Below are 15,860 nucleotides of genomic sequence, written 5' to 3' on the forward strand. Positions count from 1 at the left end.
GGCTAAGCCATGGAGAAATATCAGTAGCAGAGGAAGCAACTTGTTGCCAGAGTTATGCTTGACTCTGCCAGGCAGCGTGATCAGTTTTTTTGAAAAATCATGATTTGTCTCTGACTTTTAAACATTCTAATAGTTTGTTTCCCCCCCTCCCTTATTTATTCCATTTTTTTCACGAATTCCGATATTTCCCGAACCGCTGATTTCCCTGTTCTCCGGGTTTGCTGGACACCCTGAAAATGGCAATGGCCAGATGAGTGAGTGGAGCCTCATGCTGCCACCACCGGTCCTCCAAACCATTGGTGACCACCCGAACCAGTAGCATTTCACCCTTGCTTAGGGGGCCTAGTGAGGAGTGTGACCCCTTCTCACCAAGAAGGCTGCACTTTGATTGCAAAGTCGTTTCTGACTCAAAAGCATCAGAATGGAAAAATCTGTTGCCCTTTCTCCTCCCCATGTAATTACAGGGTTGGTCTGCGACCAGGACAGTCCCTTCCTAGCACATTCCTTTCTTTAATGGGAAAGAGATTGACTCTTGACCGAGCATGGATTGAAAGGAGAGTGGCATTTCCTGACTTGGATGCCTTGTTAAAACCTTTCTAAACCTCTCCGAAAGGCTCCCGTTAAAGTGGACGGTCCAGAAGTTGCATAGCAAGCAGCTCCCGAGAGCCCCTGTGGGGGACAGTCACACAGAAAACAAGTTTGGGTCAGTTTGGGGGGGAAAAGGCAATGGCAGTGTGGAATTCCAAGTGTGGGTTAGCTCCACAATCCTTGGCAAGCATGTGATGGATTTTATTTTTCCAGTCGAGGGGAGTAAATGTCTGCTAAAAGGAGCCACGATAGGGGTTTGTAAATTAGGAACGGCTGTGAGGAGGAAGCGGCTACAGATATATTTTTCTGCATCTCTCCCTGGCGGAGTTCTGCGGTCACCCGTTGGAACCAATGGGGTTGGGGAAGATCTGGGTGGAATTTGCTGCCCCAGAGATGTGGTGGTTGGCTCTGGCTTTAATTGCATCAGTGTGTCAGGAGGGAGATAAATTTATGGAGGAGAAATGTTCCACTTCTTCAGGAATTTGTACCAGTTTTTCATTATGTTACCATAAAACACTCAAAACAAGAAAATTATGCTGTGCAATGAAATCGACCAATAAAATCTAAACGCCATAATCAGCAACCGTGAGGAAGACCAGCAATAAGAGGAATTAAAAGAAGCCTTAATTGTCCACAATCTGGTGGTTCAGGAAGAATCCATGCGAAGGAAGAAGGGACCTCTTCACTGCCAGGCAAGACCTCACCGGAGCCAAGACCCAGGGGAGGAATGGGAAGAAGGAAAGCCCACTGCAGGCATTGCCCCACAGTCACATTCTGGATTTCCTGCCCAGGTTTTGAGGATCAAAGGGGGGGAAAAGCATTGAGTGGGGAGCAAAAGGCCTGACAATCCCATGAGCTGCTGCTCCCTTCAGACAGCTGCACCCGTTTACAGGGGGATTTGCTTTCTCTCCACCTTTCCAGGGTCATCATGCAAGGGCCTCAATGCCTCATCCAAGGATGTTCAGCCCAAGTGCCAAAAGCAGGACTTCACTACCTATTCAAAAATGGACGTGAAGGGAGCCCCACCAAAGCAATTCTGCAATTGCCTCCCCAATTAGCAGTGATAGCATTGTTCCAATATCTCAGGGGTTGCCACAAAGAAGAGGGAGTCAACCTATTCTCCAAAGCACCTGAGGGTAGAACAAGAAGCAACGGGTGGAAACGAAACAAGGAGAGAAGCAACCTAGAACTAAGAAGAAATTTCATGAGTTAGAACAATTGATCAGTGGAACAGCTTGCCTCTAGAAGTTGTGAATGCTGCAATACTGGAAGTTTTAAAGCAGATGTTGGATAAGCATTTGTCTGAAGTAGTGTATGGATTCCTGCCTGAGTAGAGGGCTGGCTAGAAGACCTCCAAAGTCCCTTTGAACTGTGTTGTTATTAACTATCCAGAAGGGCTGCTGTTGGAGGAGATATTGGGTCAGTACAAGAGCACCCTCTAGTGGCAATCCCCAGATATGGCTAAGAGATGCCTGCAGAAGCAGCCAGCCTCGAAGGTGGGCAATGAAACAGCACCTCTTTGAGCTTGCTGAAAGAAGGGCGCTTCGGTTTTGCAGGTGTGCACATTTTTATTCAATACTCAAGTGACGATCAGCTTCAGCAAGGTGCATCTCAGAAAGACCGTGGTGGCAGACAGAAGTACAATTTTCACCCCTCTCCAGTTGCAGGAGCCTTTCCCAGGAAGGCCTCTCAATGGCCTCTCTGCATTTTTGAAAGCCAAGCAGGCTTCTGGACACAGCTTGTTCGCCTGACCGGTGGCTCCAGGGACCCAGTGCCTGCCTTTCAAGAGCCCAAAGAAGATCGGTGGACGAAGTAACACCCACACCGCCTCTGGGCTTGGCCTGTGGGGAGAAAAAAAGAACAGCATTGCAAAATCTCCTGGTCATTTTGCTTGAGGGTGCCCGTGGGGGGTTCCTTCGAAAGGGGTGACACCCAGGGGATTCCACTAAGCTTTTGTGTACTCCTCACACCAAGTTCCAAAGGGTGGTCCTTCACCACACCCAGAGATACCGATTCTCTTCCCAGAAATTCACAGTGCCAAAGTGTCAAGAGCCTGTCAAAGCCTCCTCTCCCACCACACCTGTGTGCCAAGAAAAGAGGCCACCTGAGTGAGTCAGAAAGAGGAACAGGCTACATACAGGCCTGCCTGGGGAAGATGTCGGGATCAAGGGAACTTAGAGACCTGTAGAAGCAAAAGACCTGGCCTCAGACAGCTGAGAAAACCTTGGCCTCCTCCAGCACTGGCCGAAGGGGAAGCCTGAGATCATAAAGACACCCCCCTCCCCCTCTTTGGCAGTTTGGCTTTAATCTAATGCTGCAGCTGAGAAGCTAGAGCAATTACGCCCAAAGGAGTCCCCCCCCCCCCCTTCTCATATCCAGAGAGCAAGTCCTCAGCAGAGGTCCCCACCTCCAGCCCCTGAATTCTTCTCCAGCACCTTAAGCGGAGTTTAATCTTTCCCTGCAGAGCTCACCTCTTCTTGCAGGTCACCCACTGCCCCCTGTGGCTGCCCTTGCAGAGCCTCTTCTGCTGTGGCTTCCGCTCCTTTGGCCTCTCCTGGGCACTCGGACTTCTGGCCATCCTGGACTTGCTCAAGATCCTGCAGCTGCGTGTTCTCCTGCTCAGACTGCAAGGTTTCACTCACTACATCCTCTCTGTCCAGCTGCGGACAGAGAGAGGACAGAGTGGCCTCCAAAGCCAGCCGGGCATCGTGAGCTCCTTTTTCCAGTTCAGCAGCACTCCCGGCAGCCTCCCGGCAGGCCGCCCTAACCCTCTTCTCCAGGAAGGAAATCTCTGCCTTGAGCCGTTCTGCCAGTCCTTCCTTTTCCTGGATCTGGTTGGCAGCACGGATCATATCAGCTTGAAGGGAAGCCATGACTTCTTCTTGCTTGGTATTCAGCAGCTTTATCTGGGCTTCCAGTTCTGTCACCTTTTCCTGCTCTATCTTCAACTGCTCGTGTCGTTCCTCCCAGTCGGCACTCAAAGCTTTTACCTGGGCCAAAAATAGGGGGGGGGGGGGGGGGGGGCGCTCTTCAAAACCTGGCTCAGGTTCAGTGGAACGATATAATTCTACCTGTGACCACTTCCCCCTGTTCTGCCTCCCAACTTGTACTTTGGCAAGAATAGCAAGCAACTGCGGCAGTTTCACAGCCCCTCCAAGTGATGGATGACTGCAAAACTCAGCCCCCTCAAGACATTATGGCAGAAGCTGACCCGGGCAGAAGGCAGAAAGCAAAAGCAATTGTTAGAAAGACCACTTGAATGCTGGTGGAGGATTCCGAGGAAGTAAAAACTGACAGAGCAAAGAAACTAAGTTATAGAGGCATGTTTTCTGTGGACCTAGAAGAGTGTCACTGCTGGGCTAACAGCCAATGAAAAATGCAATTTTTGATAAGTTTAAAGACATTTTTGCCTGCAAAAAATGCAGGGAGACACACACCCCCAAAACACACACACACACACAAAAAAAAAAATATGTGGAGGGTGTAGAAAATTTTAACCAAACTTTCAACACCATTATCAACCCATCTTCTCCAGCAAAGAAAGAAGAGTCCTCCTAAAAAACCCCATCCCTTCCTCTCGCCTCCAAGAGGACAGAGCCAGTCTGGCTGACCCAGAGGAGGGGGCTGGCTCTGCAGCACCCACCTTGGTCTGAATGCTCTCCACTTGGGAGAAATCCTCTTCCATTTTCTTTTGCAAAGCCATCTGAGGAAGAAACAGAATTGAGGTGCCAGGGTTCTCCTTTTGGGCCTTCCTGAAGCAAAGGGCCTGTTTTGTTTTGGGGGGTTTCTTTTGGGGGGGGGGGGAGAAGATATGCCTTTTTGTGGGGGGGAAATGCCTGAAGGGCAAGGGGGAAGCACCTTTGGGACTGTGTGTGTCCCGTCCCCCCAAATCCAGCTCCTCTACAGCAACTGCTGTTTTTTTAAAAAGAAATTGGGGTTTTGGAATGTTTTAGATTTCTATATGCTTTGTATTTATTCCTGTTGTGAGCCGCCCTGAGTTTGAGGAAGAGGGCGGCATAATTTGTGCTTGCATACATAATAAATAAACCAGAGAACTCCACCTGACTTTATTGCCTGCAAAAAGGCAGACAAGAAGCTTAGCGCTGGAGCGTCCCCTTATACATACATTTATTTATGAGGCTTATATGCCGCCCTTCACCGAGTACTCAGAGCGGCTTTATTGCTCCCCCCCACCCGACACACAGGCAAACGCCCGCCCCCTCGGAGAAAAAGAGGCTATGCCTGCTCTGGCCACTCGGGCCCTTCCCAGAGCTGCCGAGGGCGCTGGAAACAGGGCCCGAGGTCGGGCAGGGAGTGCGGCCTGCGCTGAGGGGAACCTTCGGCCGGCTGCTCCCTCCCCTCAAGAAACGCTCCCGGGCCCGGCCACTCACGAAATTCTTCTCCAGGCACTCTACGGAGTGGATGCCATCGCCGCACCTGCAAAAAAAAAAAAAAAAAAGAACTGCAAAACCAGCGTCTGGAGCAGTAGGAGGCGGAGGAGGTCCTCCCCGGCTGACCCCCAGGCGGCGGGCGGGACAAAGTCGGGCCTTCTTCGACGCCGCCACGCAGGCTTCGCTAGGTCTCAGCACCGCGTGCCTCAGGGCCCGGCCATGAGCCTTTTTCCCGCCAGAACAGAGCAACCCCATTGACTCCCAGGGGTCAGGTGACCATCGCCAACGCTGGCTGCTGCTCCTTCTCTCCCCGCCGTTGGTCCCTACCCACCCACCCACCCACCCAGCGGGTTTCTAGAAAGGCTGTCGGCGACTCACTCACTTTTCCTCCATGGCGACGCTCTAGGCAACCCAACCCGCCTCGCCCTCGCCTCCCGGACCGCTATTTGAAGCTTCCCTCCCATTTGGCGGCCCCGCCTCGCTCGGGGACCCCGCCCTTGCTTTCCTTTCCCCGATTGGTAGGAATCGAATGGTGACGCGCCAAAGGTGGGCGGAGCTTAAAGACGAACAGCTGTAGGGCATCCTAAGCGGAGGAGGAAGGGAGCGCTGGGTGGCTATCTGTGTCTTCTGATTGGCCGCCTCTCCAGATCCCTCTTCTCCCCCCCCACGCGTGATTTCATGCAAGCAGGCTCCCAGAGCCACCCGATCCCATGCAGGTACAAAAGTGGGGGAGGCTGCTGCTTCGTTCCTTGCCCCCACTCCCACGGATTTTCCGGGTCTCCCGTGGGCTTCCCCCCAATTTTCTGAAGCCGATCCCAACTGTTGCCAAGAGCTCCGTGGGAGGCTGCTTCTGCCACGCCTCTCTCCCAATCTCGGTCTCCCTCCCCGGGAGTGGGGCCGGAGCCGAGGGCTTTGGCTACCCGGTTTGTCCTCCCCCGGTTCTGCGGGGGCTGCGTGGCTCTCCCGAGGCTGCGATCGCCGAGGAAAGAAGGACCCGCCAAGAGTCCCCCCCGCCCTCCCGCAGCTGTCGGTCCTGGGAGGGAGGGAGCGATGGACCCCCCGCCCTTTCCAAGCCCGGGATCCACTCCATCCGCCGAGAGCCGCGCTGGAAGGAGCGACCTCCGTGGAGGCGGGACTGCTTCGGCGCGGAGCGTCTTTCCCTCACAGCTTCTCGGACATCGGGGGCTGAGTGAGTGACCCCCGCCTCGAATCCGGAGTGGATCCCTCGCGAATCCAGTTTTGCGCAGGGAAGGAGAGGCGGCGTAAGTGGTTCGATTCCTCCGGCACCGGATCCCCAGGTTTGAAGGCCCGGAGAACTGGGGCGGAACGACGGCAAGCTCCGGTCCCCTTTTCCTCGATGCGCCCGGCGGTTCTGGCACGCTCCCCGCCCCGCCATGGGCTCGTGCGCCACCAAAGGTCAGCTTGTCCCCCGTTCTCCCGGCGCGCAGATTGAGACCGAGGCCGGAGCTGGCTCCTTGCAATGGGCAGCGGGAGGGCTTCGGGCAGGGGACGACCTTGAGGGGAGATGATATTTCTGAGCATTAAAAACCAGAGTTGGAAGGTGGACCTTGCAGGTCATCTAGTCCAACCCCCTGCCCAAGCGGGAGAGCCTGACATCGGCCTCTACCTAGGATCGAACTCACAAGCATTTAAGACATAGACCGCTTTTTCGTAGTGCTTTGACAGCCCTCTCAAAGCGGTTGACAGAATCAGTCCTATTACCACCCAACAATCTGGGTCCTCATTTGACCCACCTGGGAAGGATGGAAGGCTGAGTTGACCTTGAGCTGGTGGTGAGATTTGAACTGCTGTTAAGACCTAGTTTTTCCAGAAGGCCTGGAATCAGGTTGATTGCAAGTGTGTATGGTTTTTTATGTTACTACTGTTTTATTGTATTGTTTGTTTTTATTATTAGATTTTAACTGTTTTTATTGTTGTATTTATTTCTACTGTTAGCCGCTCAGAGCCCTGGAGTGAGTGGCAGATAAATACGATAGATAGATAGATAGATAGATAGATAGATAGATAGATAGATAGATAGATAGACAGACAGACAGACAGACAGACAGACAGACAGACAGACAGACAGACAGACAGACAGACAGACAGACAGACAGACAGACAGACAGACGTGGTTGGCTCTGGGCCAGCTCCTGCCCCAAGGACTGTGGAGGTGGAGGTGCATGAATCCTCCCAGGGTCAGAGGCCAGTTTTATTGCCCACTGCTTCTGACAGCGAAGAATCTGAAGCAGATAGTAGAAGTGAAGTGGAATCCTCAGAGCGGGTAATGGCAGACAGCCCATTAAGTAGTCGCCCCCTGAGTGATTCATCATCGTTATCAATGGATTTGGAAGGAGAAACATACATTGATGTACACAGCCGCAGGGCAATTGCTAGGAAAGAGCAGCTGCATAAATACTACAGGAAATAAGGGAGATCACCTGTGGCTGGGTGTCATTAGACTAATTGGGGCTGCTGTTAAATAGCCAGCGTTTTGGCCTCTGGGTGTGGAAGTTTATCCCTTCGGGACATGTGATTGGTATCAGGATTCTACAAGGACTCTCTTTGAATTTTTTCCAGGACTTTTGAACTAAATCATAGTCAAGTTTGTAACTTTGCAAAGAAGAGTGGCTGTGATGTCTTCACAGCTGCTTGTTATCTGCTTTGTGTTTGTTTGTTGTTCTTCACAGCACTTAAGGCAGTTGCTCTGAAGGTGAGCATTTTGCCTGACTACAAGTGTGTGTGGCTCCTCTTTTCCTTTCGATAAAAAACATTGTTATTGACTTACAACTGTGTGTGTCTGAATTACAGTGATCCCTCGAGTTTCGCGATCTCGATCTTTGCGAAACGCTATATCGCGATTTTTCAGAAAATATTAATTAAAAAATACTCCACTCTTCTCTCTCTCTCTTTCTTCCTCTCTCTCACTCTCTTCCTTCCTTTCTCATCTCTTTCTTTCTTTCCTTCTCTCTCTTTCTCTATCTCTCCCCCTCTTGCGCAGATGGTGTTTTTACTTCCGCACCACTATATTGCGAAAAATCGAGTATCGCGAGGGGTCTTGGAACGTAACCCTCGCGATACTCGAGGGATCACTGTACTACCTTTGAACTTAATTGAGGGCTCGTGCCGAGAAGCTGGTAGAACAATAGACAGAGTAGATACAGTAGATAGATGGATAGAGTAGATAGATAAATGGAGGCGAGATTGGATCACCTCCCCCTCCTCCGTTTGATCCCACTTGCCGGTGGGTAAAGATTGGAAACCGGAGTTGGAAGGGGGACCTTGCAGGTCATTTAGTCCAGGAGTAGGCAAAGTTGATTTATCTATGAATTGTGGACTTCAACTCCCAGAATTCCTGAGCCAATCAATGCTAGCTCAGGAATTCTGGGAGCTGAAGTCCACATGCCATAGAAGAGCCAACTTTGCCTACCCCTGATGTAGTCCAACCCCCTGCCCAAGCGGCCTCTATGTAGGGTCGAACACACAAGCAGCTCCTGATGATGAAGCGAGAGCTCCACCTCTGGGCCGCAGCATCTGAAGGAACAAATTGTTCAGCCATTCAGAGATGCTGCGAGAGGTCTTTCTGCACTCTGTGCATGCTCAAGCGATAGCCCACGTTTCCTATTAAGAGGATGCTAGAGAGCTTGCTTGATCAGACAAGTGTCTCATTGCACCTAGCAAAGGGAGTGGAGGGAGGGAGGTTGTTTGCAACCCCTTTTCCAAGACTCCTGTCATCCAAGTCAGGATTTTTCCCAAGGTGCTTTTTCCCAAATTCAGTTGCCTTTGACACTCCCAGGTATTGTGGGTCCTAAAAGAAGACACCCCCACCCCACCCTCCTAGCTGCCTTCTGCGGGAAAGATCAAAGCAAAGGAAGCAGTAAGCAAGTGTCACCGGCCAGCAAGGGCATCTCACTCCTTTTCCTTGCCTGAAAGTTATAAGAAATCCCAGCTCCCTTCCATGCCATCCTGGTCTTTTGAGAGCCGCTTGAGCCTGCAACCTGTTGGTGCACCGAGCAATCAAAGGCCCCGGGCCAATCTAGAGGTCAATGGAGAGGACCAAGGTGGACTGGCCAGCTACTGAAAAGATGGCCACTACGAGGGCCAAACTCATAGTGGAATGAGGGACAATCTCCCCAGTGGCTAGAGTGCAGTACTGCAAGCTGCTTCTGCTTGACTGCTGGCTGTAGTTTGCCAGTTCAAATCTCACCACCGGCTCAAAGTTGACTTAGTCTTCCATTTTTCTGAGGTAGGTAAAATTATGACTCAGATTGTTGGGGACATGAGGCTGACTCTGTAAACCGCTTGGCGAGGGCTGTAAAGCGTTATTGCTTATCATCACTCTGCTAAACCACTAATTCCCACAACACCGTCAAACTATTTACTGAGACTGTATTACCATTATTCTTCTCATCCTTCCTGTCTCCACTATAACCTTGTTGCTTGTATCTTTATGATTTATATTGTATTAATAGTTTCCTAGTACATGATTTGACTGCTCATTTAGTATCCTATGACCGTCACTAAGTGTTGCATCTTAGGATTCTTGATGCATGTATTTTTTATGTTCGCTGAGAGCTTATGCACCTAAGACAAAGGTCTCTATGTGTACAATCACACTTGGCCAATAAAATAATTCTATTCTGTTTTGGGGAAATAGCTTGAAGGGTGTCTTAGCTACAACGGTCTTCTCCCCAATTCCATAACCCGTCTTGTCTGCTCCGCTGGCTGAACGTCTTTCTTTCTTTCTGCAGAATTGCTCACGAGGCCCCACAAAGAGGGAGGCGCTGTCCCTCTGCCGGACCAGGAAGGCGGCAATCCACCTGTTCCAAACGAAAACACCCCTGAGGTAAAGGCTAGCACTCTTCCCCTCAAGATGGCTGCCTGAGGAAATTTTTTCTATCCCCTCTTCCCCCACAAAAGCTAGCGCCAACTTTTTTGTGTGTGTGACAATGAAAAAAGTACACTGTTGCAAACGTGAGGGCAACGAACAAACGATACAGAGAGACTGGGCACCGTGAAAGTGATGTACAATCGGGTGGGTAGCTTAAGCGTGAAGACAGAAAGCCAAACACACACACCCCGGCAATGAGAACATGACGAATGTTAACAACAGGGCGAGAAGTATAGCCAGGATGGTCTTGGGTACACGGCCTACGGCAGTGATGGCGGAATTTTGGGGGGGTCCGCGTGCCAAAAGAGGGTGTGTGGGTGTGCTAGCATGCGTGCACGTACCCACACCCCTTCCCTCCCCCCCCAAAACATGCGCACCTCATTGTGCTCCTCCCCCCGCGCATACGCACTGGCCTTACTGAAACCTGGTAGGTTAAAAAATTGTTCAAACAGGCAAACCAGGTGTTCGGGAAAATGCACTTGCGGTTTATCTGTTGTGATGTTTTTTGCACTCGGGAGGATTCAGGGAAGCTTCCTGAAGGTCTGGAGTGCAAAAAACAGCACGGCGGCAAACTGGAAGTGCGCTTTTCTGAACTTCTGGTTTGTCTGTTGGGCAATTTTTTTGCTTCTGGGACTTTAGGGAAGCTTCTCTGAAGCATCTAGAGGGTGAAACAGCCTTTCACAAGGCCGAAAATCAGATGGCCAGCGTGTACATGCACGCTGGAGCTTGTCACAGGGCAAAGTCTTGCATGCCCTCTGATATGGCTCTATGTGCCACAGGTGGCATGCATGCCATAGGTTCGCCATCATGGGTCTAAGGTAGGGGTGGGCAAAGTTGGCTCTTCTATAACTTGTGGACTTCAACTCCCAGAATTCCTGGGCCAATCACACTAGCTCAGGAATTCTGGGAGTTGGAGTCCACATGTCATAGAGGAGCCAACTTTGCCTACCCCTGGTCTAGGGGGAAGAAAAGGACATTTCAAATTGGGAGATACCAACTGCCTAGAAGGCTCTTCCTGCACCGTATCTGTGCAAGAGACTGGGGCAGGGCTGGGGCTTCCTTTAGATCCCCAACCACCCAGACTGGAACAGAGCGGCCCATCCTAGGTCATCACCTCTCTCTTCTTTTCCTGCAGAAATCCTTGCGAGGCTCTGGCGGTGCTACCTTGGCGGCCTACGACGTGACAGCCCTTGCTACCTCCTCCTTGCTGGGTAGGTTTGCCCTCTGGATCAATAGCTTTCTAGCAACTCCTCAGCTGATAGAAACTCAAAAAGAGGTGCTTCACCATCAGGGCAGCCTCACGCCTAAGGCCGGGCTACTGAATGTCCGCGTCATGTAGCTTGATGTCGGGAGGGTCCCTGCTGTTGCGTTGGAGTGGTGGTGAGGGTGGCCACAGTGCCATAGAGCCTCGTTGGCAGAGTGCGGTATTGCAAGCTACTTCTGCTGATCACTGGCTGCCAGCAGTTTGGCAAATCAAAAATCAGTAGGCTCAAGGTTGGTTCAGCCTTCCATCCTTCCAAGGTCGGTAAAATGAGGACCAGATTGTGGGAGGCAATAGGCTTATACTCTATAAACCGCTTAGAGAGGGCTGTAAAGCACTGTGAAGCAGTATATAAATCTAAATGCTATTGCTATTGCCCGAAACACAGATGATCTAAAGCAGTGATAGCGAACCTATGGCATGGGTACCACAGGTGGCATGCAAAGCCATATCTGCTGGCATGTGAGCCGCTCCCCTAGCTCATCTTCAATGTACATGTGTGTGCCGGCCAGCTGCTTTTTGGCTCACACAGAGGCTCTGGGAGGGTGTTTCTGGCTTCCAGAGACCCTCCGGGGGGGGGGAGGCATTTTTAACCCTCTCCCAGCTCCAGGGAAGCCTTTTGAGCCTGGGAAGGGCGAAACACAAGCCTACTGGGCCCACCAGAAGTAGGGAAGCATGCTATTTCTGGACTCCAGAGGGCCACCTGTGGAGGGGGCGGGGCGGGAAGAGCTGTTTTTGCCCTCCCCGGGCATTGAATTGTGGGTGTGGGCTCTCATGCATGATAACGCATGCTATCGGCACCGGAGAAAAAGAAAGGTTCGCCATCACTGATCTAAAGGGAACAGCTGCCAAGGCATCGGAGCAGCTGGATAAGATTTTCATCTGGATTCCTGAGGAGAGGTTGGACTACATGTTCTCAAGATCCCCCACTACCTGCCGTGATGATCCTCCTCTTTCACTGGGCGGGGGAACTCTGGCAATGGTGCAGATGTGGTCAGCTTGATAAACATACCATCAAAAAACATGAGCCTCCTTTGACAGAGGGGCCGGACATGGGAAGGGGGTCTTCCACCGCTCCACTGCAGCTTGAGCTTTTCAACAGCAGGGAGATGAATGCGTCTTGCGCTCTTGGTTTCCATGGAAACCCTCCGTAGTTGGGTTGTTTTTTTTCCTTTTCCCCCAGCCGGGGAAAGGCAGCAGAGCCGGCACGGCGGTGTCGTCGGTCCTCCATGGCTCCCCCAAGTCCCCCCCTGTGCTCGCGCCTGGGCTCAGTCCTGCTTCTCTTCTGTCCTCCAGGCCTCATCCAGAGCATGAAGGACCACATCACCAAGCCCACGGCCATGGCCCAAGGACGCGTGGCCCACTTCATTGAGTGGAAGGGCTGGAGCGCTCCTCCCGTGGGCTGGGAGCCGCCCCCGACTGAAGAGGTACTCTACGAGGAGCTGACGGACGAGTTGAAGGAGGCTCGGTTTGCGGCAGGTGAGGGGGAGGAAGGTGGGAGGGATATGGGGGGGGGCGCCTGGCCAGCATTCTCTCCATTTGCAGCAACTGGGCATCATCGCTGGCTTCTCCCGGAAGATACTCTGCAAACTGCATTGGATGCCAATTGGTTTCCGAACACAATTCAAAGTGTTGTTTATGAACTATAAAGCCCTACATGGCATGGGACCAAATTACTTGTGGGACTGCCTTCTGCCACACGAATCCCTGCGTCCGGTTAGGTCCCACAGAGTCTGCCTTCTCCAGGTCCTGTCAAATGTCGCTAGGGGAAGAGCCTTCTCTGTGGAGGCCCCTCTGGAATCAGCTCCCCCTGGAGATTCATACTGCCCCCACCCACCTCGCCTTTCGTAAGAATTTGAAAACTTATTTATGCTGCCAGTGTTGGGGTCATTAGATCCCAGCCTCTGGCCACTGGAAGCCTAATATGCTTGGTTTGTATTTGAATGAATGATTTTTGATATTTAGCTTTTATAATGTTTTAAACTAAATATTTATATTAATTGGAACCAACTGTATTTTGTACACTGTTTTATTGTTGACATGTTGTGAGCTGCTCCGAGTCCACAGAGAGGGGGAGCATACAAATCAGATAGATAGATAGTTAGATAGATAGATAGATAGATAGATAGATAGATAGATAGATAGATAGATAGATAGATAGATAGATAGATAGATAGATAGATAAATAGATATAGACAGAGACAAATAAATATGCACAGGAGTATACAGAGCTGGGGTGGTGCAGTGGTTAGAGCGCAGGACTGCAGGCTACTTCAGCTAACTCCTAGCTGTAGCTCAGCACTTCAAATCTCACCACCGGCTCAAGGTCGACTCAGCCTTCCATCCTTCCGAGGTGGATCAAATGAGGACCCAGATTGTTGGGGGCAAGAGGCTGATTCTGTAAACCGCTTAGTGAGGGCTGTAAAAGCACTATGAAGCGGAATGTAAGTCTAAATGCTATTGCTATTATCAGCTCTTCAAAGCTTGCATTTGGGGGGGGTGGCAGGGTCTCAGCCTTGACCCAAGCCATCTGTGTGCCTCACCTGCTGGCTTTCTGGTCCCTCTCCAGGTGTGGCTGAACAGTTTGCCATCACGGAAGCCACTCTGAGTGGTTGGTCCTCCCTGAACGAAGAGGAACTGAATTACAGGGGAGGATCGCCAGATGTGATCCAGCTCCCAGGTATGAATCCTGGCTTTCGTCCCAGGACGGGCACGTCCAGTCCTTTTTTTCCCCCCCGGCAATTTTTAATTTTTTCCCCCAACATTCCATACATTAATCCATATATCTTTAAATGTTACAGTAGTGTAAACACTTGCTTATACATTTTTTAAATAAATCATTCATATATTCTTAACGTATAAAACCATTAATTTCAGGTATATTTTCATGTAACTCTTGTGCTTTTAAAAAAGAAAATACACTGCTCAAAAAAAATAAAGGGAACACTTAAAAAACAGAATGTAACTCCAAGTAAATCAAACTTCTGTGAAATCAAATTGTCCACTTAGGAAGCAACACTAATTGACAATCAATTTCATTTTGTTGTCAGCACATTCAACTTTGTACGGAACAAAGTATTCAATGAGAATATTTTATTCATTCAGATATAAGATGTGTTGAATGTTCCAAAATTTAATTTTGTCTTCTGGGATGTCCATCAATTAATTTCAAGCGATTAATTTCCCAAATTAACAGCTATTAGCTTAATTTATCAAAATAATTACTCTTTCTCGTGCCTTTTAATTTTAAGCCAAATTTGCTTATTCAACTTTTGTTAATTTTTAATTCATTCTTTCCCCCCCATTTTATCATAATCGAATGCCCCATAAAAAAAATTCTACAATTTTCTTAAATGACTATTGTACTTCTGATATCAGTCTTCATTATTTCATCAACCTTATTCCTAATCATTGAATACAGTATATACTGCTCAAAAAAATAAAGGGAACACTCAAATAACACATCCTAGAGCTGAATGAATGAAATATTCTCATTGAATACTTTATTCTATATAAAGTTGAATGTGCACAACAGCATGTGAAATTGATTGTCAACCAGTGTTGCTTCCTAAGTGGACAGTTTGATTTCACAGTTTGATTTACTTGGAGTTATATTGTGTTGTTTAAGAGTTCCCTTTATTTTTTTGAGCAGTGTATTTTCCAGATACAGTGGTACTTCTGCTTATGAATTTAATTTGTTCCGTGACCAGGTTCTTAAGTAGAAACGTTTCTAAGAAGCAATTTTTCCCATAGGAATCAATGTAAAAGCAAATAACGTGTGAGATTGGGGAAACCACAGGGATGGGGGAGGCCCTGTTTCCTCCCAGGAGATTTCTAGAGAGGCCCCGCGAAGGCTTCTCCCCGCCTTTTCCGGCCCTGTTTCCTCCCAGGAGATTCCTAGAGGGGTCCCATGGAGGCTCCTCCCTGCCTTTTCCGGTTACAGTTTTGGAGGCTTGGGTTTGTAAGTGGAAAATGGTTCTTGAGAAGAGGCAAAAAAAATTTCCACCTGGTTCTTATATAGAAAAGTTCATAAGTAGAGGTGATTGTAGGTAGAGGTACCACTGGACATCTATAAGTGATCTCCATTCCTTTTGCTAACTCTCTCAGTCCCCTGGCTGACTTTCCTCTTTTTCTTCCTCCTTCTCTGGACAGATCTGGAAGGCATCTATCTGCAGGATGGTCTTCTCTTCGGCCCATCAGCTCCAGCTGGCGGCCTCCGGACCTTCACGCTCTCCAACCAGGAATCCCCCATCATCCCATGCAGAGCCTTGAAAGCGAAGGAGTGGAGCAGGGCCAGAAGTGGCTTGGGAAGGGCAGAAGGGAAGCTGGTGGGCCCGCCCGATGCCAGTAGATGGCAGCAGAGTGCCACATCCCTGCGCTACGTGGACAGCAGCTCTCCCTCTGAGGACGAGGTCTTCTATGACTAGGCTGGGGGGGGTTAGTAGCTCCAGGAGGGGCGGGATTGGGGTGGGGGGGTCTTGCTCCAGAGACTGAGAGGCCTCTTTGCAGACCCAGCCCACCCTTCGCTGAGGAGTTGGGCTCAGGAAGTGCAGTATGGTCCCAGAGCCATTTCAGTTGCAGGAGGATGAGACGGACCCTGCAGAGCGGGCCAGTGGAGGGGGAGGCCCATGGAGGATGGACAGGGCTCAGTATCCAGGTGGAAATTCAGTCCGAGGCTCCCTCCGGGGTTTCCTGCATATGTGATTCCATATAGCCTCCTATCCCTTCA

The 15,860-nt window shown here is 50.2% G+C and overlaps 2 protein-coding genes across 5 annotated transcripts; one reads left to right on the forward strand and one right to left on the reverse strand.

Moving 5' to 3' along the window:
- Nucleotides 1-2,136: 2,136 nt before the first annotated feature.
- On the reverse strand, nucleotides 2,137-5,424 carry LOC139171281 (tropomyosin-like). Of its 4 annotated transcripts, none has more exons than XR_011559730.1 (6): nucleotides 5,362-5,424; nucleotides 4,980-5,025; nucleotides 4,232-4,291; nucleotides 3,060-3,578; nucleotides 2,557-2,770; nucleotides 2,137-2,429 (listed from the first exon to the last, which is right to left on the reverse strand). XR_011559730.1 is itself a non-coding variant. In XM_070759359.1 (6 exons), exons 1-5 carry the CDS (start codon nucleotides 5,370-5,372, stop codon nucleotides 2,753-2,755), a joined length of 654 nt encoding a protein of 217 aa, XP_070615460.1. In that variant the 5' UTR covers nucleotides 5,373-5,424; the 3' UTR covers nucleotides 2,137-2,429; nucleotides 2,727-2,752. The 4 variants fall into 4 exon arrangements, 3 of the variants coding, with proteins under 3 accessions (XP_070615460.1, XP_070615457.1, XP_070615458.1); XM_070759359.1 differs by having other exon boundaries at nucleotides 2,727-2,770; XM_070759357.1 differs by having other exon boundaries at nucleotides 2,374-2,429; nucleotides 2,727-2,801.
- A 149-nt stretch (nucleotides 5,425-5,573) lies between these two features.
- Nucleotides 5,574-15,584, forward strand: FAM131C (family with sequence similarity 131 member C). Its single transcript, XM_070759360.1, has 6 exons — nucleotides 5,574-6,395; nucleotides 9,731-9,825; nucleotides 11,006-11,081; nucleotides 12,428-12,610; nucleotides 13,701-13,811; nucleotides 15,284-15,584. Exons 1-6 carry the CDS (start codon nucleotides 6,374-6,376, stop codon nucleotides 15,556-15,558), a joined length of 762 nt encoding a protein of 253 aa, XP_070615461.1. The 5' UTR covers nucleotides 5,574-6,373; the 3' UTR covers nucleotides 15,559-15,584.
- The last annotated feature ends 276 nt before the right edge of the window (nucleotides 15,585-15,860 follow it).

The sequence above is a fragment of the Erythrolamprus reginae genome, chromosome 8 (genome assembly GCF_031021105.1).
Source record: "Erythrolamprus reginae isolate rEryReg1 chromosome 8, rEryReg1.hap1, whole genome shotgun sequence".
NCBI classification, from domain to species: domain Eukaryota; kingdom Metazoa; phylum Chordata; class Lepidosauria; order Squamata; family Dipsadidae; genus Erythrolamprus; species Erythrolamprus reginae.

Coding starts and splice junctions, on each gene's coding strand:
- LOC139171281 (XM_070759356.1), bottom strand. Junction 3,579..4,231: donor TGGAGAGCATTCAGACCAAG/GTGGGTGCTGCA, acceptor TTTTTGGCCCAG/GTAAAAGCTTTGAGTGCCGA. Junction 2,430..3,059: donor TGGGTGACCTGCAAGAAGAG/GTGAGCTCTGCA, acceptor TTCTCCCCACAG/GCCAAGCCCAGAGGCGGTGT.
- FAM131C (XM_070759360.1), top strand. CDS start 6,374: ATGGGCTCGTGCGCCACCAAAG. Junction 12,611..13,700: donor GGAGGCTCGGTTTGCGGCAG/GTGAGGGGGAGG, acceptor GTCCCTCTCCAG/GTGTGGCTGAACAGTTTGCC. Junction 13,812..15,283: donor AGATGTGATCCAGCTCCCAG/GTATGAATCCTG, acceptor TTCTCTGGACAG/ATCTGGAAGGCATCTATCTG.